Source organism: Ornithorhynchus anatinus, chromosome 20, assembly GCF_004115215.2.
Source record: "Ornithorhynchus anatinus isolate Pmale09 chromosome 20, mOrnAna1.pri.v4, whole genome shotgun sequence".
Classification (NCBI taxonomy): domain Eukaryota; kingdom Metazoa; phylum Chordata; class Mammalia; order Monotremata; family Ornithorhynchidae; genus Ornithorhynchus; species Ornithorhynchus anatinus.
In genome coordinates this window covers 28,249,812-28,273,071 of record NC_041747.1, presented here as the reverse complement: position 1 = coordinate 28,273,071, position 23,260 = coordinate 28,249,812, and the positions used below count along the sequence as shown (strand labels likewise).

The following is a 23,260-nucleotide window of genomic DNA, read 5'->3' as shown; positions in this document are numbered from 1 at the left end:
ACGCTGAATTACAAGCCCCATATTTGGGCTTAATTGATTTCCGCATTAATATTCGAATTATTCTCTAAAAATAGATCTGGGGGAGTCTACGGAGAAGAAATCGGAATCAGATGCTACGATTGGGAATAGCTTGGATAAGATGATTAGCTGAGTTGGCGGCGTGGCCTAGTGGGAAGAGCGTGGGCCTGGGAGGCAGAGGGTTCTGGGTTCTAATCCTGGCTCTGCCATCTGTCTGCTGTGTGACCTGGGCAAGTCGCTTCAGTTCTCTGAGCCTCAGTTAGCTCATCTGCAAAATGGGTGCCTCCGCTCGGCCAACCGGCCGGCTCTCGGTGACAGCCCTCCCCCCCGCGGCTCGTGGCGTCAGAGCGATCGTGAACGTGGAACCCTCCTGATCCCTTGAAAAGTGGACCCAGCTTCTCCTTCCCGCTCCCTCTCCCTGAACCCCCCAGACCCCCGACCTATCTCCGGACCCAAAGCAGCAGTGGCCAGACCCAAAGTTTACCGTCCAGGGAGGGTCTGGAAATTGTTTTCTCCCACATCGGGCCTGTCTGGGCACCTTTGGAGCCAGAGCACGGCACGGGGACTTGGGAGGACAGGACCTACGTATCCGCTGCGATCGCTCCACCGAGGAGCTCTCCAACGAGTGGGACGATGCCTGCCCGGAGATGAAGTGGAGAACAGACAACAGACATTAACTGTTGGTCAGCAGATCACAAGCAAACGAACAGGTAAATGCTTAGGAATAGTTGCCATCAAGTTCGGGAATCACATCTCCTCCAGGAAGCCTTCCCTGTTTAGCTGACATTCCCCCCCACAGATGCCGTCTTGGGCACTTGCGTGACACACACCCAACTGCCCGCAGGACTTTCGTTCGCGTCTTGCCTACCGGCTTACCGAGGCACTAATCCACCTGCAAATCCTCTTTCCTTCTTTCTCCTCCCCCCCTGCGCTTTTATAATAATGTTGGTATTTGTTAAGCGCTCACTAGGTGCCGGGCACCGTTCTAAGCGCTGGGGGAGATACAGGGTCATCAGGTTGTCCCACGTGAGGCTCACGGTTCATCCCCATTTTACAGATGAGGTAACGGAGGCACAGAGAAGTTCAGTGACTCGCCCACGGTCACACAGCTGACAAGTGGCAGAGCCGGGAATCGAACCCATGACCTCCGACTCCCAAGCCCCGGACTCTTTCCACTGAGCCACGCTGCTTTTATGGGATGCGCTTAGGATCCCATTGCAGGGGAAAGAGGAATGAAATTGCAAAACGGTGCCCTTCAACTTCACACAATGAACTGGCCGGGGCCGTGTCATTTTCAATCAGCGGTAGTAACGGTATTTAGTAAGGGTCCCCTAGGTGTATGCCACTGTACTGAACGTCTGGGAAAGTGCAGCCGAGACCTGTTCCCTGCCCGCAAAATCTTCCACCCTACCACCCCTGAAGATCTACCGTCATTGAGATCTGTCATTGAGATCAAACCCAAATGAGAGGAACGGGGATTTTCTATCTCCTTCGGCTGGGTTGAAGTCTGGCACGTAAACACACCGACCCCAAAGAGACCTTCGACGGCTCTTCCAACTCACTAGCGGGCCACTTAGCAAATGACCTTTCCGGCAGCTGGCAGGAATGAGACACAGTTGCGGAGGCAGCCGGGGTGATGCAGGAATAAATAATGGCCACCAGCGCAAGCCCGTGAAATCACTCCTGGTGAAGCTCGCCGTTCAGTTCAATTCAATTGTGTCTATTAAGCATCTGCTGAAGGCAGAGCACTGTATTAAGCCCTCGGGAAAGGACGATACAACAGCCAACGGCGACAATCCCCGCCCACAGCGAGGTCACCGTCTAGGGCACTGTCTGTTCCCCAGGAATTGATCCCATGACCCTCGAACTGAGAGGCTTTCCGCTACCCAGGAACTGATCTTCGCTGACCTCCCTGCAATAATACAGAAGTTTCATAAGAAGTGGATAGGAGGCCCGTGATGAGACAGAAAAGTGTGCCGCTTCCCTTTCTCGTTTTGAGCTCAGCTAGGCTTCTCAGGGCCCCAGAAGCCCAGAGTCCCGGCATGAAAGAGCGGGCTTTCATTGAGCATTTCTTGTCATCTCTCTTCTCGCTTTAGAGGACTTCGCATCAAGTGCAGGCGACTCTTTGGTTCAACAGGACAAAGTTACCGAACACACAAATCCAAAGCGGGCTTGTCTTCCCCCCCAAAAGGCAGCATTCCTAGCTTCTGGGCATTTCCATAAAGCCCGAGTCTTTACTCAGCTAATTCCTACCATCACATCCCGTTCAAAAAATACCACCGTCCGATTCCATTTAACGGTTTACCCGGCACCAAAGCGTCATTCGTCAATCCTCTCCATTTCTCTTGAAATCTCAACTCCTCTAAATATTGCCCAGTCCTCAATCGGTTGGAATCACTGTTCGGAATCACAGTGCCCAAGATGTGCTGGGCGCCGTGGGTTCGCTTCGGCGGGCAGAAGGTGGTTGCCGCCCTGGACGTCGATGCCCTACGGTCCTCTTTAGCGGGACAAACCCCCTCTCTGGAGCACGTGTGGGGTTCATGAAGTGAAGACCTGGGAGAGCACTTTAAAGCTGCCGGGATGCAGAGCAGACGAATCCCCCCCCCCCAGCCGCATAAACTGTCCCCCCCCCCCCCCGGTAGCGACAGTAGAGTCACGGCATTAACTGGGCACACAGGAGGCGTGAAGTCCTAATCAGGGCACGGTTGGGATAGAGCAACAGAAGCCAAGCACAGGTCTCCTGCCCCCAAGGAGCTGACGCTCCAGTGGGGACGACCGAACCGGCCCGTTTCCGCAGGATTAATGCCGTCGCTCCGCCAAGCGGTGTTTAACGTGGGCAGCGAGTGTAAAAAATCCATCATTTTCGCTTCTGCCCATGCGATTTCAGGGGGAAAAAGATAATTGCTTAAGATGATCTGGCAGCTGCTGAAATCAGGTAACAAGGAGGCAAGGAAGCATAAACTTGAGGCTGCACGAGGCCAACAAGAGAAAGAGGAAAGCCTCCGTTACCGTTCGTCTCCTCCAAAACCCAATTTGTCCCGGATAATTTGAAGTGCGGTATTTCTCCAGAACTAGATCCTGGAGTAATGGAAGTGAGCCAAACCTGACAAGAACAAAAACACTGCAGAAGGGCCTGGCCAGGCGAAGGAGGAAGAGTGAATCGGGGATCCGGAGAGCCCCTGCCCCTGTGGCCTTAAAACCCTCGTGGGAAAGTCCGCTGATGTGCCTGCATGTCTCCCAGAAGGCTTTGAGGGAAACCGTGGTTGCTCTGCCCATTATCCAGACGAAGAAACTGAGGTGCAGGGAGATCGGGATAGGGAAAAACGAGACCTTCCCGTAGTCTATGCTTAACTGCTTCACCTAGGAGAGGAGGAGACGGTGTGCCCCACGGTGAAGGGGAAGGCAGGGATGTACCAGTCTCACAGCTGGGCGACACCCTTGCCCACCTCCTGGCCCGTTGCACTCCAGGCTCGGGGCATATGGCGGTCGGCGCCGAGAGAACGCGAGTGGCTGGGCATCAATACCTGCCCAAGGGCTCTCCGTCCCGAAAGCCTTCCCGACCTCATCTTTTCAGGGGGAGGACTCTAGGCCGCAAGCTTCCCGTGGGCAGGAAACATATCTGCCGACTTTGTTGGACTGTACTCTCCCAAGAGTTCAGTACAGCACACAGCGAACGTTCCATAAGCAGCATCGATGAAGACAACTCCAGAGCCCTGGCAGGTACAAGTCACCCCGATTACAAAGCAGCTGGGAACACTTTAGAACACTTCAGGATTAGCGTTGATCGTACACCGAGCACAAAAAAAGTCCACTGGGCGGGTGCCCGGGGTGCCCGATTTCCACGTACAGAAAACCTCGCGCAGCACCTCTCGCCTCCTGCCAAATCACCTCCCCCCGCAGGGCCTCGGTCGGAACGCGCTCTCTTCCCTCTGGAGCCGCAGCAGTCCAGCTCCGTGCACGAACAAAGAGCCTGAGAGGCGTCGCGCCTTCTCGCCGATCTAAGAGCAGGACCGATCTGAGCCGCCGCTGATGGCAGGGGGTTTTCATTTGATCCCCTGGGGGCCGGGGATTCCTCGGATGCCGGGGACGCGGGCGCTGAGCTCCGTTAACGGGCTGCCCCGACTGCCGCCGAGGTGTCCGACGCTGCTTTGTTAGATCTGGGCAGTGCTGGTCGGGGGCTCTGGGTGGTGCAGTGTGTGTTTACTCTCAGGGAGAGCAAAGGTTTAAACGGCCGCAGTCACCTGCTCCCGCCAGATTACTGTGTCTGTTATATTGTTCTACTGTACTCGCCCAAGCCTTTAATATAATGCTCTGCACACCGTAAGGGCACAATCAATACTTTTGATCGATTAACTGATCGATTACCTTTCTCCGTGGGAAAGGAGTTGGAGAAGAGGAAGGAGAATAGGACAGAGGGATAAGGACGGAGGAGATACATATATCTATCATATAAATATATTATATACAGCCGCTGCTTGAGAAAACAGCACTGGCCGGAGAACCAACCCTGTCCATGGAAACCTGGACAGATCACTGACTGGATCAGCTTTCCGCACCCCAAGAATACAAATATCACCAGCTAAGAGACCTCCACGGCATTAGGAAAACGCCCCATGCAACACACACTGATGCTGCCAGAAAAAAAAAAAAGCGAGGAATTTATGATCTCAGCCTTCTTCCCATGCCTACTGCCTGTCTCCGCTCATTACGTCCCCTGTTCATTTCCAGCCTTCCTCGCCCTGAGAGGTCCCCCTCCGGCCCATTCTTGTCCTTCTTCACCCTCCCTATCCCAGGCTTCTCTATTTCCGACCCAGGCCCAAGTCACCGAGGCCTCTCGATCCACCCATTCACCACCCCCAGAATGGTCTCCGTCCAGCAGCTACTGTATGCGGACCACCGTACTTAAGCCCAAGAAAGGCAATGTGCTTAAAACGTTCACTTTTCTGGAGAGCGGAGAGCAGTGAGCAACTGCCTCTTTTCATCCACATGGCTAGTCAACCACACACTCCGCTCCTCGGCCGCTCACCTCCTCACCGTCCCCCGTTCACGCCTGTCCCGCCGTCGACCCCTGGCCCACGTCCTCCCTCCGACCTGGCACGCCCTCCCTCCTCACCGCCGCCAAACTAACCCTCTTCCCCTCTTCAAAGCCCTACCGAGAGCTCGCCTCCTCCAGGAGGCCTTCCCAGTGGGAGCCCTCCCTTTCCCGCTGCTCCTCCTCCCCTCCCCGTCGTCCCGACTCCCTCCCTCTGCTCTACCCCCTTCCCCTCCCCACAGCACCTGCATACATCTGTACATATTTATCGCTCTATTTATTTTATTAATGATGTGCATTTACCTGTGGTTCTGTTTATCTATTTTGACGGTAGCGATGCCCGTCTCCCCCGTCTAGACTGTGACCCCGTTGTTGGGTAGGGATCGCCTCTCTCTGTTGCCAAATTGTACTTTCCACGCGCTTAGTACAGTGCTCTGCACACCGTAAGCGCTCAGTAAATACGACTGAATGAATGGTCAACCCCGGGGCACAATCCACGGGCACAGGAGGTCTCCCAGGTGGCAGCCTGTCCTGTAGGCTTTCCTCTGGCTACCGTCTGTCCCCACCATGAGTCCACCGGTGGTGACTCTGGGCCTGTCCCTCCCGTTCCCCGACCTGCCCCACCCCGGGCACGTTAGAGCAGCGACTGCTGAAGAGAACATTTTGGGAGATGGCGCGACCCATCCTGGCTAGGATTTGGTGAGTGGTTTAGCAGCGGCAGTGACCGGCAGAGAACGGCCCAGCTCTCTGAGGGACCGGAGAGGAGGCCACGAGAAGGAGTTGTGCCGGTCGGGGACTTGGTTGGAAGGCAGGTGCTAGAGAGGTGCCCTGGACCCACCCTCCCTCTGAGGTTCTGACACAGCCCACGGGACAAACGTTTCTGCGCTGAGGCTGCATCATCCAAGGAAAACAACAGTAATGTCGGCATTTGTTAAACGCTTACTATGTGCAGGGCACTGTTCTAAGTGCTGGCGTAGATACAGGGTAATCAGGTCGTCCCCCGTGAGGCTCACAGTTAATCCCCATTTGACAGATGAGGTGACTGAGGCACAGAGAAGTCAAGTGACTCGCCCACGGTCACACAGCTGACAAGTGGCAGAGCCGGGAGTCGAACCCATGACCTCCGACTCCGAAGCCCAGGCTCTTTCCACTGAGCCACTTGACAAGAGAGAGAGAGAGAAAACAAGACAGCGCACCGGAGATTTGAAAGCCGAGTTAGCAAGGAATGGTGGGAATGGAGAATGTCAGCTCTGATCTCTCCACCTAAGGGGTTCCGAGCCCCGGAATGGGCCCGGCGTAAAACATAGCGCGCGGGCTCAGGAATGTGGACGAAGCACCTGAGACACATAAAATGGTGCTACCCACGATATATTCGCATCTTTGCCTCGACTTCTTTAATTTCCCCTGGAAGAAGCCAACAAATATGGCATTTCCTACGGGCTTAATATGTGTCCCGGCATGGGTTAGGTACGAGATAATCAGATCGGGCACAGACCCTTCCCCCGACACACAGCGCTCGCTTGGAGCCGGAGAGAGAAACAGGTATCTCTGCCTCGTTCTACAGAGGAGGACGACGCAGAGGATGCATAAACAGCAGCGCTTCGGTCTTTTCAGCTGGGCTCCTACCCACGGATACGATCTTGCTGTATTTCCGTCTTTAAAAGCTAAGGACAGCTCTGTATGTGTGTGTGTGTGTGTGTGTGAGAGAGAGAGAGAGAGATGAAGAAAGGATATGCATTATTATATCACCTTTTGTAAATATAATAAACATTTCCTGGGAGAAAATTTTAAGGCATGCCCAACAAAGGCAGAGGACGCGCGTCCTCCAACGGGGCATCTTGTTTCGCGTCCTGTTTCCCGGCTGCCGGCAACGCCCGGCTTGCTCTTTTCCCAGGAGAACGGCTTGAAGACGTGTCACTGGAACGTGGGGTGCCAGATTTCGGTCTCCCTCGGAGAGGTGACTCCCTGAACCGACCCGGGAGGTAACTGGGGGTGACAGTCGGGATGCCCTAGGGGTAGGCCTGGGTGCTGCCTCAGCTGCCTCCATCCCTTAGCTTCCACCCTTTGGGGGGGGGGCCTTCGGCAGCTGCCGGAATTGGGGGAGGGTGTTTCGGGGACTTGCGGGTGACTCTGTCACAACTGAAAGCTTTGGAGCTGGGCAGGATGCTACAAACAGCGGGAGGAGAGAGGGAGAAGGAGAAAGGAGCGCGAGGGAGGAGGAGAAGCGAGAAGGAGGGAGAAGGAAGGAGAGAGGAGAAGGAGGGAGAAAATAATAATAATTACCGTATCTGTTGAGCGCTTACTATGAGCCAGCCACGGTTCTAAGCCCTGAGGTGGATACAAGCAAATCGGGGTGGGCACACAGCCCCTGTCCCACGAAGGGTTCACGGTCTCAATCCCCATTTTACAGATGAAGTAACTGAGGCACCGAGAAGTACGGTGACTTGCCCAAGGTCATACAGCAGACAAGTGGCGAAGCTGGGATTGAGACCCATGACCTCCTGCCTCCCGGACCCGTCCTCTACCCACTACAACCTTGTGGAGGAGGAGAAGGAGCATCAGAAAGGCCCCGCCACGCTCTTATGCCATCCTCCCCCGCTGCTGGCTACGACTGCCGGGGAAGCGCAGTCGCAAGCGAACAGGGCTGGGGAAAGGGAATCACCGAGCCACAAACCACCCAGCGTAACGGGGGCAGCGGAGTTAGGCGGCAGGACACACCTCCGACAGGCACAGCGGTGACAGAGTGCTTCCAAAATGTCCCTCTGCCCCTCAAACGCCCCTGAGATTCTGAGAGTTCGTGACTGGTTTGCCGAAGGCTGAGAGAGAACAGAACCACCTCCAAAAAAAAATTTTTTAAATCTCAGGAACCACTTCCACCTGGAGCAGATGGCCCGACAGCAACAGACCAGAATGATGTACAAAGGTGTTTTGGGGGAAATACGTACAGACCTGCTTAACAAATACCACAGTGAATATTATTATAATTAGGGGAACCACGGTAATCTCCACCAGGTGTCATTCCGGCAGGGCTAAGGCCTCTGAAATCGAGCGAGTTTGGTTTTCATTTTCACGGAGCCTGAACGCATCTTAGCCGAGGGCCACGCAGACATCATAAATCCAGGGCTCAATATTTCCATGATCACTCGGCCCTCCTCAGTGGCTCGAGGGGCCTTACCCGTCGTTTAATACTAACTTCTGCCAGCCAGCGAGACCGAGAAACAAATGGCGTGCTACCTGCCTGCTCTCCGGGACCCGCCGGGGCTAGAGCAATTGAAGACTGGAAGTACAGCGTTTATCCCCCGAAACACAATGTCTTCTCGACGCTGGTCGAGTCCTGCGTAGAGCAAACGTGTTTCTTTAAAAACTTAACTGGGCAGAGATTAAGCCCGGATCTCTTCCAAGCCGAGGGTTGGGTTCTTAAAGAATTCACCTTAAGGAAAGCCCACGCTCCGGTATTCGCCTTGGATCCAACAGTGCGTTCACACACCTGCCCGTGTCTGGTTTTAGAAGCGGTTGTACGCGTAACTGTGGTAGAAATAATACTTACTGAGTGTCCACTTGGCGCGGTCCACTGCACTAAGCGGTTGGCAAGTAACGAATAAAGAAACGACCTGTCCCTCGCCCACAAGGAGTTTACACTCTAAAAGGAGAGACAGCCGGAGAACTCTACAACTTGAACTGCTGAAAGAAATAAGTGAACACAGATACGCGAGTGCTCAGAACCGCTCTCCGCCTCTGCAATCTCGCATTTCCTCTTCCCTTCTGGGCATCTCTAGCTGGATGTCCTGCTGACATCACAAATTAAATGTCCAAAACTGAATTCCTTACCTTCCCATCCAAACCGTGTCCTCCCCCGCCTTTCTTATCACTGTAGACAATACCACTCTCTTCCCTATCTCACAAGCCCCTAACCTGGGCACTGGACCCAATCCCCGTCTCACCCAGGGTTCCCAGTCTAAGTAGGAGGGCAAGTAGGATGGAATCCCCATTTCGAATTTTCTAATCCTGGCTCCGCCATTGGTCCGCTGTGAGATCTCAGGCAAGTCTCTTCAATTCTCTGGACTTCAGTTACCTCACCCATAAGATGGGGGTGAAATATCTGTTCTCCCTCCCTCGAAGACTGTGAGCCCCTTGGGGGATGGGGACTACCACCAGTCTGCGCTATATGGGATCAACTTCAGTGCTTAACAACTGTGCTTGAATAACTAAGTTATTATTTAATTATTTCACTTATGAGGAAAACGTGGTAAGAAGTCCAAAGTGACACAGCAGGCAAGTGGCAGAACCCAAGGTCCTCGGGCTCCCGGGCCTGTGCTCTTTCCGCTAGGCAACATTGCTTCTCAAAAGTGAAATGAAATCTAAGCTTCTGCCGATACACAACGCCAAGGAACATCCATATTGGGGGGATAAAATCGGAGAGAGGCGTGGTTGGGAAATGCGGGCGGACACAACATGTCCGCCAACTTTGTTGTATTGAACTCCCCTAAGCGCTGAGTACAGTGCTCTGCACACATTAAGTGCTCAGCAAGAGAAGCAGTGTGGTCTAGTAGATGGCGCGCAGGCGTAGGAGTCAGAAAGACCTGAGTCTAATCCCGACTCTGCCCATTTGTCTGCTGTGTGATCTTGGGCACGTCACTTCACTTCTCTGGGCCTCAGTAACCTCGTCTGTAAAACGGGATGGAAGACTGTGAGCCCCCGGACCTGCTCATCTTGGATCCACCCCAGTGCTTAGTACAGTGCGTCGCACACAGTAAGCACTTAAATACCACAGAAAAAAAATCAATGAATGAAACGGCTCTTTGCGATCGTCAATTAAATAACTGCCTTGGAGGTTGGTAAGGCTGATAAACAGATAAGGCAGTAGACCCTATCAGAGAGCAGTGTTTATCTGTATGAACGTGAAGACTTTACAACTGCACCTAATAATTTAAGATGCCAAGAATGCTACTCTACTCTAGTCACAAAGCATCTGGAAGCCGTCACAACTGAGACAACAAGAATCCCTACTGCTAGTCATTCGACTGGCACGCGCGCCCACATTCTACATCGCCCTCTTAATCCCGACCGCTACGTGCCACGTGGGTATCGACCGGTCGCCGCTACCTTGGACAACCGCAAAGAAAGGCCCGTCGTTAAAATTGCATTCACTGTGCTCTAAGCGGATGGTTTTACGGTTTATTCCGGACTTAATCCGTCACCGTTTGAGAAATCATGTTGAACGGGACCACTCGTGGCCATTTCCTTCTTGAATCAGGTGTTTCCCACCCTGGGCTTTGTCTTTCACATGTTTCAGCCCGGGGAATATTGCTTGCACCCAGATCCTCCGATGCCACGGGTTGACACCCCAGTTTCGCAGCCAGAGCTGTCACCTTTGAAAAGGGAACCTGAAAAAGGGAGTTGGTTTTTGCTTTTGAAGTTTAGAAAGGTTTCAGTCAGTCAGTCAGTCAGTCGTACTTATTGGGCTCTTAATACGTGCAGAATATTGTACTGAGTGCTAAGCGGTCCTTCTTTGCTGGTTTTACCTGAGTCTTCAGAGTATATAGGTGCCCGGTTCTTGGGAGTGATGGGCCACAGTTCTTGGCTCTCAGCCCCACTCACCCCTGGCCTCTGACAAGACCTGGGAGTTTCTAATGAGGGTTTGAAAAAGAGCCAAAATGGTCGCTTCAAGCTTGTGCCCTCTTAGTCACCCCGCTGCCTTCTCTACTAAAATCCATGCCTCCGTTTACTCTCGCTTAATAAAAAATAATAATAATAATAATAATAATAATAACAACTGTTGCATTTGTTAAGCATTACTGTCTTCGTTCCCCTCCCTAGACTGTAAGCTCGTTGTGGGCCGGGAACGTGTCTGTGTATTGTCTAGGCACTTAGAACAGTGCTCTGCACAAAGTAAGCGCTCAGTAAACACGATTGACTACTGCGCTAAGCCCTGAGGATGATTCAGTAGAAGCTGACTGGACGGTTCCCGGCCCACATGGGGTACCCAGTCTAAAGAGGAAGGGCAGAATTATCCTCCTCAACTTTACAGATGAGGAAACCGAGGCGTGGGGAAGTGAAGGGACAAGGTCACCCAGCGGACAGGCAGAAGAGCCGGGAATAGAACCCAGGTCTCCTGACCCCCCCCCCCCCCCAGTCTCACGCTCTTCCCATCAGGCCACGCTACCTTGTCCAAAGAGAAGTTGACACGTCTGCTTCGTGGTCCCGCGAGAACCGTGACCTGACAGGCCCGATGGGCTCTGGGGAGGCAGCCGGAACCTGTGAGACTCTATATCTGCACAGAGTCATTCGCTCAACCAGTCAGTGGTATTTATTGAGCGCTTACTATACGTAGAGCGCTATGCTAAGCTCTTGGGAGAGTACAGGGCGGCAGAATTAGCAGACACGTCCCCTGTCCATAACAAGTTCGGAGGGCAGTCGCCACGGAGGTCCTGCCCTGGTTGGGGTGGAACATTCAGCGCCTCTTTGCTCCGCTCGTGAGCTCCCTTTTCCTTTGCCCTTTCCAGGTCAGCTTTAATCTAGTTTTCAAGTGAATGATGCAAACTTCTAGACAGCTACTGGTGAAACACTTGGGTGTTGTGTTAATAGGTAACCATGTATTTCAAAATCCCCCGGATCTGGGTCCTTCGCTCTAGTCTCGAGGGTTCGGTGGCTCCCTTAAGAGGGTCTTATTTTCGCATTTTAGATAGGGCCAGCTCCCCGGGAGCCCCAGCAAGAAGGAAACAGGGTAGTCCGACCGGAGACGCGGTTTCCTCGTCCTCCCCCGGGATTTCGTGAGGGACCACCGAGGCCAAATTCCGTAGTCGGAAGAGAGGAGACGCAAAGTGAGGAGATCCTCCGGGTGGGCGGGGGCCGGAAGAGGTGCACCAGATGGCTCCCTTGGGAGGGCTGGGCGAAACTCCCAGAGTCCAAGATGGCGCCTGAAGCCGCCCCGCGGTCCCTCCCGTTTATCCAGGTAGTTCCTGGGAGTTCAGCATCCCTGCGACTTTCCACATGCTTCCAAGGAAGTGACGTGGACACTGTCATTTTGTCACTTCCCCTGAGGACCTAATTCAATGTTTTTCCCACCGCAGGAGCTCAGAAAAGACTATTAGTGGCTCCGACGTGAGGGGAACTGCAGTACCGAATAATCCCTTGTTTTCTCAAGGAGAAATCATCCCTCCCCAACCTCACCCCAAATCGAAATTCAGTGGATTGAGTCTCCAGTGAACAACAAGCCGGCAAATATCCTAAATTAAGGCAAAGAAAATGAGACAACTGGCCCCCCAGGTGATGAATCCTCTTCCCTTCAGTTCTCGAGAAATTCTCTACGTGAGTTTGTTTAATGGATCCTTCTCCAGGAACTCCCAGAAACTGCCCAGTAATTTGGAGGCGCGAGTCAGGAAGGAACCAGATCGTGACATGTCTACCGACTCGGCTGTAATGAATTCTCCCAGGTGCTTAGTACTGTGCTCGGCACCCGGTAAGCGCTCGATAATTTTCATTAATTTTTTTTTAATGGCATTTGTTGAGCACTTACTATGTGCTAGACACTATTCTGAGTGCTGGGGTAATAATAATAATAATAATAGCGGTTTTTGTTAAGCGCTTACCACGTGCCAAACACTGTTCTAAGAGCTGGGGGAGATACAGGGTAGTCAGGTTGTCCCACGTGGGGCTCACACTTTTAATCCCCATTTTACAGATGAAGTAACTGAGGCACAGAGAAGTTAAGTGACTTGCCCAAGGTCACTCAGCAGACAAGTGGCAGAGGTGGGATTAGAACCCACGGCCTCCGACGCCCGAGCCTGTGCTCTACCCACTAAGCCACGCTGCTTCTCAAATGGGGCTCACTCAATCTCCTCCCGGTCTTAATCTCCATTTTACAGATTAAGTAACTGAGGCCCAGAGATGTCAAGTGTCTTGCCCAAGGTCACATAGCAATCGAGAGGCAGAGCCAGGATTAGAACCCAGGTCCTCCTGACTCCCAGGCCCATGCTCTAACCACTAGGAACATGCTGCTTCTATATTGATCGACTGGGGGGGAAGATCGCGGAAAAGGAAGCCTTTTTTACTCCTTTTAAAATGATCCATGACTCCTACCAACCGGGAACGCTTGTCTCCATCTTCAAATAAAATGTCCTTGGGGTGACCTCCTGCGATCCGTGAATGAGAGAGAACTAGATCCCTTCGTTCCCGGGCTCCATTCCACCCCTCGGGATCTGCAGGGCCGGGCCAGCCAGGGGAACCCTCACCCTGACCGGCTCCAGGAGGGAATATTCTGGCTGAGCGCTTAGTTCTCCCAAGCGATAATGTTGGTATTTGTTGAGCGCTTACTGAGTGCAGAGCACCGTTCCGGGCGCTGGGGTGGACACAGGGGAATCGGGTCGTCCCACGTGAGGCTCACAGTCTTAATCCCCGTTTTGCAGATGAGGGGACTGAGGCCCGGAGAAGTGAAGTGACTCGCCCACAGTCACACAGCTGACAAGTGGCGGAGCCGGGATTCGAACCCATGACCTCCGACGCCAGAGCCCGTGCTCTTTGCGCTGAGCCGCGCCGTGCAGTGCTCTGCACACGGTCAGCACTCACTAAATACCCCTGATCATTTCATTCGATGATCGCTCTCGCCACTGACTTCTTTGGCTCCCCTCCACTATCCCAGAAGCGCGGCGTTCCCCCGGCCTTGCCGTCTTCATACCCGTCTGCAGCCCTTCTGTAAACGTGGTGCGTTCAGCCGTTGGCGCTTCCCGACGCAGTTGGACTTCTCCCTCCCAATTGTGAGTTCTTCCTGCCGCTCCATCTGCAGATATTCGGTACAGCCGTGCAGCGGTGAGATCCAGCGGAAAGAGCTCGGGGCCGGGAGACGGAGGATCCTGGGTCCTGATCCTGGGTCATCAAATCTAATCGATCATTTGGGTCATTCAGATTTCACTGGATGTCGACCACTGGTATTTACTGGGCGCTCACTATGCGCAGAGCCCAGTACTGAGCGCCTGGGAGAGGACAAGAGATGACGAGCTCACAGTCTAGAGGAGACACAAGAAGCAGGGGCTGAGAACATTCCTCTGAGTAACTCACAGACACGGAGGCAACAGGGAACCCCCAGAAGCCGCTTACATGGAGATTTTCATTACGAATGGAATGACGAGAGGCAGCACGGTCTAGTAGACAGAACGTGGGCCTGGGAGTCGGAGGGCTTGGGTTCTAATCCCGGCTCCACCGCCTACCTCCTGGGTCACTTACTTTCTCTGGGCCTCAGTTCCCTAATCTGCGAATCGGGGTTCCAGTACACCCGTTGGCCCTTCCACTCGAACTGTGAGCCTCACGTGGGACAACCTGATCACCCTGCATCTGCCCCAGCGCTCAGTACAGTGCTCGGCACATAGTAAGCGCTTAACAAATGCCAACATTATTATTATTATTATTATTATTATTAAGTGTGCAAGGGAGGGAGGGTTGTCTAACGGAAAGCGGAAGGGATGCGGGAAACGAGCAGACCGAGGTTCTAATAGCCCCGGGGCTGCCACGGGCCAAACGGGGGTCCTCGTCTCTCTGGGCCTCCGTCTCCTCACCTGTAAAACGGGTACGATGATACCTGCCTCTACCGATCCACTAAGTAACGCAGCTACTCCCCGCGAAGGTACTCTGAGACAGAAAATAAAAGTGCTAAAGAGCGTCGAGATACGATTTTGAGCTCCACGGCTCCCCACCCTTCCAACAGGATCTGAGAGTCACGGGTGTAAGTGCATCGGCGAAAGTTCCTTAAAAATATCTGTGAAAACCAAATCGGATACGGCCCCAGGCCACCGGCTGATCTTATTAGACTGGGGGCTTGGGCTGAATCTCCCCCGTCTAATAAATGACGGTCAATAGAGGTGGATTTTCACGACTCTGGGGCGAAAAAAGCGAAACGGGGGAAAGGTCCATCACCACGGAGTTGTCGGTACCGGCTGGAACACCGGGAGCTCCGTGACCCAGCGCAGAGCGAAAACCACGCGGCGAGCCAGGGACGGCTTCGAGGTTTCGGGCCGGAAGGCGGGGGTCACCGAGGTCGCCGCCGGCTTCGTCGGGGGGGGTGGGGGGAGGCCGTGCGGCCGTCGGAAGCCCCCGACGAACCAGTGGGACCCCACCGGGGAGCTCTTAAGTCACTCTGGTGCGACCCACGGAAAGCCAGCCGTGACGGCCACGCGGGGCCCAGAAGGAAGCCCAAGCCCTTGGCCGGACATTCAGAACAAAAAGGCCGCCGGGTCATTCGGTCTTAGCGCCAGGTGATCCTCCCCAAGTTGGTAGCATTTCGGCAGTTTCCGCGAGCTTCTTTAAAGCCTACAACCCCACTCTGGCCATTTGAACAGAGGGGTGCTCATTCCTGCGGGCAGAGCATTTCACCGGACGAGACACACCCAGACCGAGACAGATCAGTAATGGCCAAACTTCCCGATGCCCAATCCCCAAACAGCTGATCCCAGACTTGTTTTTCCAGGGCCAGGATCCTCCCCAATGGAAATCTTGAAAGGTTTGGGGAGGGGAGGAGGGGGGAGAGAGAGGGAGAGCGCAAAAGAGAGCATGCAACGGGCTACGGCTGGCTTCGGAAAGTCATCCGGCGGAATTTTCTCGGGAAACTGGACGACCTCCACCAAGACCAGGGGAGAGACGGCTCCTAGCCGGAAACTTTGCCGGTTTTACAGCGCCGCCTTCCGAATGCACTTCCGGGCGTTATTTCCAAGACAGATGGAGAGACCCCGCAAGAAGCACACATTTGGGGAAGGGGAGAAAAAAAAAAAATCAGCATCTCTCCTCCGGGACCCACCTTCCACGGAAACAGCGAACCAAACCCCCGCAGCCTTTGAACGTGCCAGCTCGCCAACCGCCGAATCCGGTCGGAGCGCCGGCCCCGCTGCAGCTGCCCACCCCGCCTTCCCCGCTCGGGGTCACGGAGTAACTAACGGGTGCCCGTCAAGAGCCCCGGGACTCGACCGGCCGGGTCGGCGAAGGGCGGAGGAAATCTGCCCGAGCGCGTGAGGGGGGACAGCCCCCCTCGGAGTCCTCTGGGCAGCCCAGAACCCCTTCCCTCTCGCCCAGGCCCACCGACCCGCGAGGCGCCCCAGCGCGTCCGGGTCCTCCCGGCGCCCTAACGAGCCCCGCCTCTCCAAGGGATGGAGAAGCCCCTCCGGGAGGCGGAAATCCACGCGCCGCGTCCTACCTTGCATCCGAACATCAACGACAAAGTGTTGTTGGTGCAGGCAACTTTGCAGTGGCAAATCATCGGGGTGAAACAGTCAGGGTTCTTAACAATAGGGGACATTCCTCCGAGGCCGCAGCAGGGGCAGCTCGCCGAGGGACGCGAACGAGCTTCCGAGCCGGCACATGGACGAGTGACATCCGCCGTTCAACAGCCAGCTCTCTTCTTGCCCGTCAGGAGCCGCCCGCTCGCCTCTCCGGCCGGTCCGCTCTCGCCCATCCCTCCTCGGTGAAACCAGCCCCGCCACCTCCTCGATCCGGAGTCTCAGGGTTTCCCCTCTCCGCCACGGGGAAATTCGTCGTTTCAGCTGGACCGTGGTGGGGGGGGGGGGGACAGGAGGGGGAGGAAAAAAAACCCACCCAAAAACCGGCCAAGAGGAAGGGAGATGGGGAGGGTTAATAAAGGAGGTGTGGCGGCATTAGCATGTCAAAGGATGTGGACGCCTACTCTCCTGCAATCACAGAAGATTGTCATGCTAGCTCAAGTGGGCTGAAATTATTCCATCGGAAGAAAAACACTGCAGCTCCCGATTTGGTAAAAAGCCAGTGACTTGCTGCAATACATAGTCATGGAGGGAGAGGGAAACGGGACCCACTTATCTAACAAGGCAGAATCCTCCGTCTTTATCAGTAGGTATTCTAAAGAGGTTTCCCTCCGAGGGAGGGGGCGGGGAGGGAGATGGAGCGGACCGCAACTCCGTAGAAGCCACGACCTTCTGCGTCGCGGAGGGGAAGGATCCCGGCGCGAACGGGAGCCGGGATGAAAGATGAGATTCCCAGACGCCAGAGTTAGCGACGGGAGAAAAACCCGGATCCCGGTAGCAATCCCTCTCCGGCCGTACGGAAGCGACCGCCCGCCCCCCCCCCCCCCCCCGCCGCCCCCTCCGCCCCCCGGGCACAGATTTGCCGGTAGTCAGTCTGACGGATTGCAGCCGACGGCGAGTAAATGCACAGAGCCGAATGGAAAACGCACCCGTCTGGAGCTTAAATCCCGTGGCGTGCGCTCCGCGACCCAAGGTATGGCATCTTCTCTCTTTGCGGCTTCTCCCTCTGTTCGAGAGACCGACCTCTCCTACATCGCCTCCGTTGGGTCATTTTTGAATCCCAGGAGGAGGGTGGTTTTCGGGAATCATGTCCAAAGCTACGCCGATTGCCGGGCGGCTTATTCTAATCGCGGATGTTTCGACGAGGTCTAACGCCGGGCCACAGCTGATGAACGTTCGCCTGCTTTCGTTCGAAGGCTTTCAGAACTTGCAGGTGCACGGCAGTTTCATCTAGTCTCCGGGTTCCCAAAAGAACAGCGTTGGGAACGTTAACTAAGAGAAGGCAAAGGGAACCACTGAAGCCCTCTAGAGAGCCGAATGGGGAAGTAAAATCAAACTCCCCCCGATCCCACCCTCCCTCCCTTCATCTACCCACCTACTTATGTCGGTCACGGAGATTTATGTCACCGACGCTCGGGCTGCGAAGTTCAGAACGGTCAAAACGATCGGTCTCTCTGACGGTTGGTGAATGGTCTCCTCCAGTCTCAAACCAGAAATGGGATTCTGGGGGAAACGAGCCCGCGAATTCCAAGGTCGAGATCAAACCTCGCCACTTTTCCAGGAAGAAACTCTGGACGTCTCTTCCAAGAATTCTCCCAGTTACGTGCCGGATGAATTCCCGGAAGAGTTTTGCCAAGGTCGGGGTGAACCGACTGGATTTCGAATCAGGTGTTGAAAATGGGAGATGAAAAACGTAGCTACACTGAAGCGAGATTTAGCCACGCTTTGCCGAAGGATGGAGGGAGATTTTGGAATGGGGCGCACTTTCCTCGAGCCTTCTTTGCTAGGAGAGTTCTCGGGCAGTTTCCTTCATTTACCTGAAGCAGAAATGCACGGCTGAGTGAGGGTTTTCCCTTTACAGAGTAGCTCGGCGATCGGCTTTCCCGGTGGAAAGCAGATTCTAAAGATCTACCGTGTAGTTCCCCCGACTCACGCGGGGTAGAATTTTGACTCCGGACCCCCCTTGGAAATATTTTCTGGCCTCACTGTTAAGTTCCGGTAGAATCCAAGCCATTTCCCTACCCGTGCTGGGAAGGGGGGGCCTTTTTTTTAACGGTACTTGTTACACGCTTATCGGGTAGCAGGCACTGTCCTAAGCGCTGGGGTGGATACGAGATACTCGGGATGGACGCAGTCCATGGCTCCCAGGGGGTCCACGGCTTTAATCCCCATTTCACAGAAGTGACCGAGGCACAGAGAAGTGAAGTGACTCGCTCAAGGTCACACGGCGGTCAATCGGCGGAGCCGAGATGAGAACCCAGGTCCTTCGGACTCCCGAGCCCAGGCTCTATCCCCTAGGCCGCGATGCTCCTCCCAGAAGAGGAGCAAAAGCACAGATCTCATCGCTTAGGGTCCCCGCCAATGGACCGACCCTTCGAACGCAATCCGTGACCAGGGCGAAACGCATCCGCCCGTTTGATCCGGTTGGCCTCGCGACCGGCTCGACTTCCATTACCGAGGCAGTCTGAAAGGCAGCGGTGGGAAGTGCCGAAGCTTATCGTTCAGCTCCCGTCTCATAACCGGCCCCGGCGTAAATTGAGGGAAAGGAAAGAAGAGCGTGGTTTCCATGACAATACATTCCGTAGTCCCAGCCAGCAAGCCCGAGCGTCAAAAAAAAAAACGCATCTCGGTGCTACCTGAGTGCACTGTGCGCGCGGTCTGGGAAGGCACTGATTTGGGATCGGAGGTGGATGATAATATTTTGAAGGGGAGACGCTTCCAGGAACTGCCAGAAGGCTCTGCATTTAGCAGTCAAAATACCCACTCAGCTTAAATAGGGAAATGAGGGGAACGACTCCTGACTCACTGCGCCGCCTCCTTTTCCAACACGACACCGCACTACAGCTGCACCGTTAGAGCATTTTCTCCGCGACACCTCCACGTTCAATCTACCCCGGCGCTTAGTACAGTGCCTGGCGTAGTATGAGCTTAACAGATGCCATCAAAAAAACCAAAACTCAACTAAACACGGACCCACGGTCCCGCGCCTGACGCCTCTGACGGACCGACCGCAGACCTAATTTCTTTTTTTAAAATGGCATCTGTTAATCGCCGTCTCATCTCCGGACAAGAGCCCGGGGCTGACCCGGTGAACGACAAGAGGCTGGAAGCCAGCAGCCGCTCGGGTTAGCCCTGACCCGCTATCCCTCCCTACTCCCCGCTTAGGGCCCCGCTTTTAAGCTTCTCTCCAAGGGCCGTGGGGTCTAAACGTTTGCGTCATGGCAGGTGGCCCGACCTTAACAGCTCGCTAGGCGGTACTCTGGCCCAGCAGACAAGGAAACCTCAGCAGACGCGGCTGAACTGAGAGGGGATTAGAGTAATCCATTTATATACCTCCTCGTTTTACGTGTTGAGGTCTCGGAGGGCATCCGCCGGCCCGCGTCTCCTCCGGGCAGCCCGTTGTCCTTCTCGGAGCTAGAATGAGGGGCCGGTTTGGTCGTCTGTCTCCGCGTTGGCACTTCGTACAATCTTACATTTACTGTTGAAGTGTGCTCATCTATCTATCCCCCCCTTTCCCTCTGCTCCTCCCCCTCTCCCTTCCCCTCAGCACTGTGCTCATCTGCTCATTTGTATATATATTTTTACCCTATTTTGTTAATGAGATGTACATCCCCCCGATTCTATTTATTGCTATTGTTTTTGTCTGTCTCCCCCGATTAGACTGGAAGCCCGACAGTGGGCAGGGATTGTCTCCTATCTGTTGCCGAATTGTACATTCCAAGCGCTCTCCACATAGTGAGCACTCAATAAATACTACTGAATGGAAGTGTAAGGGCTGTGTAAGGGCTGTCTTAGTTTTGGTGTGGTTTTTTTTATGGGATTTTTTTTAAAAAGAATAATAATGTTGGTATTTGTTAAGCGCTTACTATTACTACAGATACAGGGTAATCAGGTCGTCCCACGTGAGGCTCACAGTTAATCCCCATCTGACAGATGAGGGAACTGAGGCACAGAGAAGTTAAGTGACTCGCCCACAGTCACACAGCTGACAAGCGGCAGAGCCGAGATTCGAACCCATGACCTCGGACTCCCGAGCCCGGGCTCTTTCCACTGAGCCACGCTGCTTCTCACTTTTTAGCGCTTACTATGTGTCGGGGACTGCCCTAAGTGCTGGGTAGATCGATCAATCGTATCTTTGGAGCACCTATAGCGTGCAGAGCACTGTACTAAGCCCTTGGGAGAATACGATATACAGAGTGGGTATCCATCAATCAGTAATAGTTATTGAGCATTTATTGTGTGCAGAGCACTCTATGAAGCGCTTGGGAGAGTACAATATAACAGAAATGGCACATGTGACACATTTCCTGCCCACATCGAGCTTACAGTCTAGAGGGGGAGACGGAAAATAGATTAAATATCATAAATTGGTTTATATTAACGATAAGAACAGCCTTGCCCCGTTCAAGGGTGATCGTACGTCTCGCTTGCTAGTGGTCGCCTACCCCCACCCCTCTAGACTGGAAATTATTTTTGGGCAGGGAACGTGGCCGCGGACTCTTTTGCAGTCTACGCTCCCTGTTGCTTAATACGGTGCTCTGCGCACAGTAAGCGCTCAATACTGTCGACTGATTCATTTCCTAGAAGGCAAATTAGATGAATTCAACTGGACTCGCCGCTTGTGGAGCCAAGCGGGTTGTAGGTTTCGAGGCGTTTGCAAACTGGATCTTTTGGACAGTTTTCCAATTTCCTTTTCTTTTTTTTTTTGGTGGGGCGGGGGAAGGAGGGCCTAATAATACTAATTATTGTACTTGTTAAGTGCTTACTAGGTGCCAAGCACTGAGGTAGATACAAGTGGATGAGGTTGGACACAGACCAACGCGGGGCTCAACCTCCACTTTTCGGATGAGTCAACCGAGGCCCATAAAGTTAAGTGACTTACCCAAGGTCACACAGCGGATACGGGGCAGAGCCGGAATTAGAACCCGGGACCTTCCGACTCCACTAAGCCCCACGACAGAGCTGAACCTTGCGGGACCGTAGGTTCGTTATTATGCTCTCCCTCCCTCTCTCTCCCTCTCTTTAAGGGAAAACAGAGGCAAGCCGGGCTCAGACAGAGGTAGCCGGTGGACGAGCAGTCGTGCAGAGCCGGTATTTAGTGCCCTCGGACCCAAGCCGCCGGGGACCGCGGGACTCTCCCGTCACGCCAGGAGCCACAGCCCAGAAAGCCGCTTCCCCCCTCGGCTTTCCCCCCGACCGGCCGGGAGGGAGGAGGACGGTTTTATCCCCCAAGCGGCTCTCCTTCCGAAGGAAACGGCAGCAGCTAAGGAACTCACTCCAATGAGAGACCAGTGAGGCGTGAGGCGATTGTCTGGGCTCTCTCTAAGCCGGGCGTCGGCCGTCAGCCCGATGAAAGCAAATTGTTCACCGAAGTGAAAAGTATGCCTGATCCTGGAATTACATTTCGGAGAGCCGTTCTCCTCGTCCGTTCCGGGATAGAACCACGGCTCCTTTTGAAACCAATTTATGTCAGGGTTCTAGGCCCCTTGAGTCCAGACGCATTTCACTCAGCTCCATTTCGTCTCCATCTCTTGACCGGGTCCCGAGACCGAACGAGGCTACTTGCTGTGCCGAAGCCCCGCGCCTACGTTCGTACCAGGACCCTTGCTTGATGATCGCTGGGGGTCTCGTGTTTCTCCCGTGTCTTCCCAAGCGTTCAGTACAGCACATGGAACCCAGTGGATACTCCATGAACGCCTTGACTTTTATCCTGTGAAAAACCTATTTACACCCACTGGGCTCCCCAAAGTGCTTTCTGGGACAACCAACAATGTTTTCCCTCCGGTCAGGGGAAGCAGTCAATAAAAACCTGTGAGTTGAGGGCAGGCACGGTAACGGGGTCCCAACCTCCGCCTCCAGCAAAAATGGATTCCTTCCCCATACTCTGGGGTTCTGTCCTCCCTCCCGCTTAGAGCACGAGCCCCACGTGGGACCCGGCTATCTCGTAGCTACCGTAGAGTTTAGTACGATGCTTGGCACAGAGTAAGCACTTGAATACCACCGTTATTATTTATCAGAGGCTGTTGGAGGTCTCTCAGCTCCCTGTCCTCATCAGTGGTCAGTTTGATTTTTTATTAAGTGTTTATTAGGTGCCAGGCACTGGGCTCATCGCTGGGACACAGCCCCTGTCCCACGTGAAGCGCCCAGTCTAAGAGTTCGGGAAAGCCAGTATCTCATTCCTATTTTGTAAGTAAGGAAACCGAGACCCAGAGAGGTCAAGGAGCTTGCCCGCGGTCACGCGGGGACTAGCGGCAGAGCTGGGACTAGGTCGCAGGTCTCCTGACTCCCATTCCCGAGTTCTAATCCGAGCTCTGCCCCTGGGTGATCTTGGGCAGGTTCCTTAACTTCTCTGGGCCCCAATTTCCTCATCTGCAAAATGGGGATAAGATGTCTCCCCCTCTTAGACTGTGAGCCCTATGTTGGGGCCGGGATTTGGGGGTCCCATAATAATAATTACAGTATCTGTTAAGTGTTTATTAGGTGCCAGGCCCGGTACTAAGCACTGAGGTGGGGACGAGCAAATCGGGTCGGACAGAGTCCCTGTCCCACACGGGGCTCACCGTCTCAAATCCCCGTATTACAGTTGAGGCAACTGAGGCACAGAGAAGTGAAGTGACTTGCCCGAGGTCACACGGCAGACAAGTGGCGGAGCCGGGATTCGAACCCACACGATGGTACTGTATCAACCCCAGTGCCGAGCGCATTGCGAGGGCCTGGCCGCCACCGAGACTCCGGAAACATCTCGGCTGCGTGGATGGCTTTCTCCTCTTAACGCTCGGAGTCTGAACAGTACTCACCCTCAAACGGCGCGGGGCTAGAGAGGGCACACGCTCGTATCTTCATCTAACCAGACCGCACGGGCGCAAGCAATTCTCTCTAAGACGCACTCAAACTCCTGGATCCAGTCACTGCGTCATCTTCAAACTGGAGAACAGTTGCAGATCACTACTGT

General features: G+C 54.2%; 1 protein-coding gene across 13 annotated transcripts in view; it reads right to left on the bottom strand.

Annotated features, from left to right (window-relative positions):
- Positions 1-23,260, bottom strand: part of DLG2 (discs large MAGUK scaffold protein 2) — a 603,132-nt gene that overhangs the window by 388,986 nt on the left and 190,886 nt on the right. For 2 of the 13 annotated variants that reach the window (XM_029047963.2, XM_029047964.2), the window contains exon 1: positions 16,227-16,592. The exons of 10 other annotated variants lie outside the window; for them this stretch is intronic. In XM_029047963.2, the coding sequence (XP_028903796.1) occupies positions 16,227-16,328 (102 nt within the window). In that variant the 5' untranslated portion in view covers positions 16,329-16,592. Of the gene's footprint in view, positions 1-16,226; positions 16,593-23,260 lie in introns of those variants that run through there. One more of the 13 variants, XM_029047965.2, reaches the window with a different exon arrangement.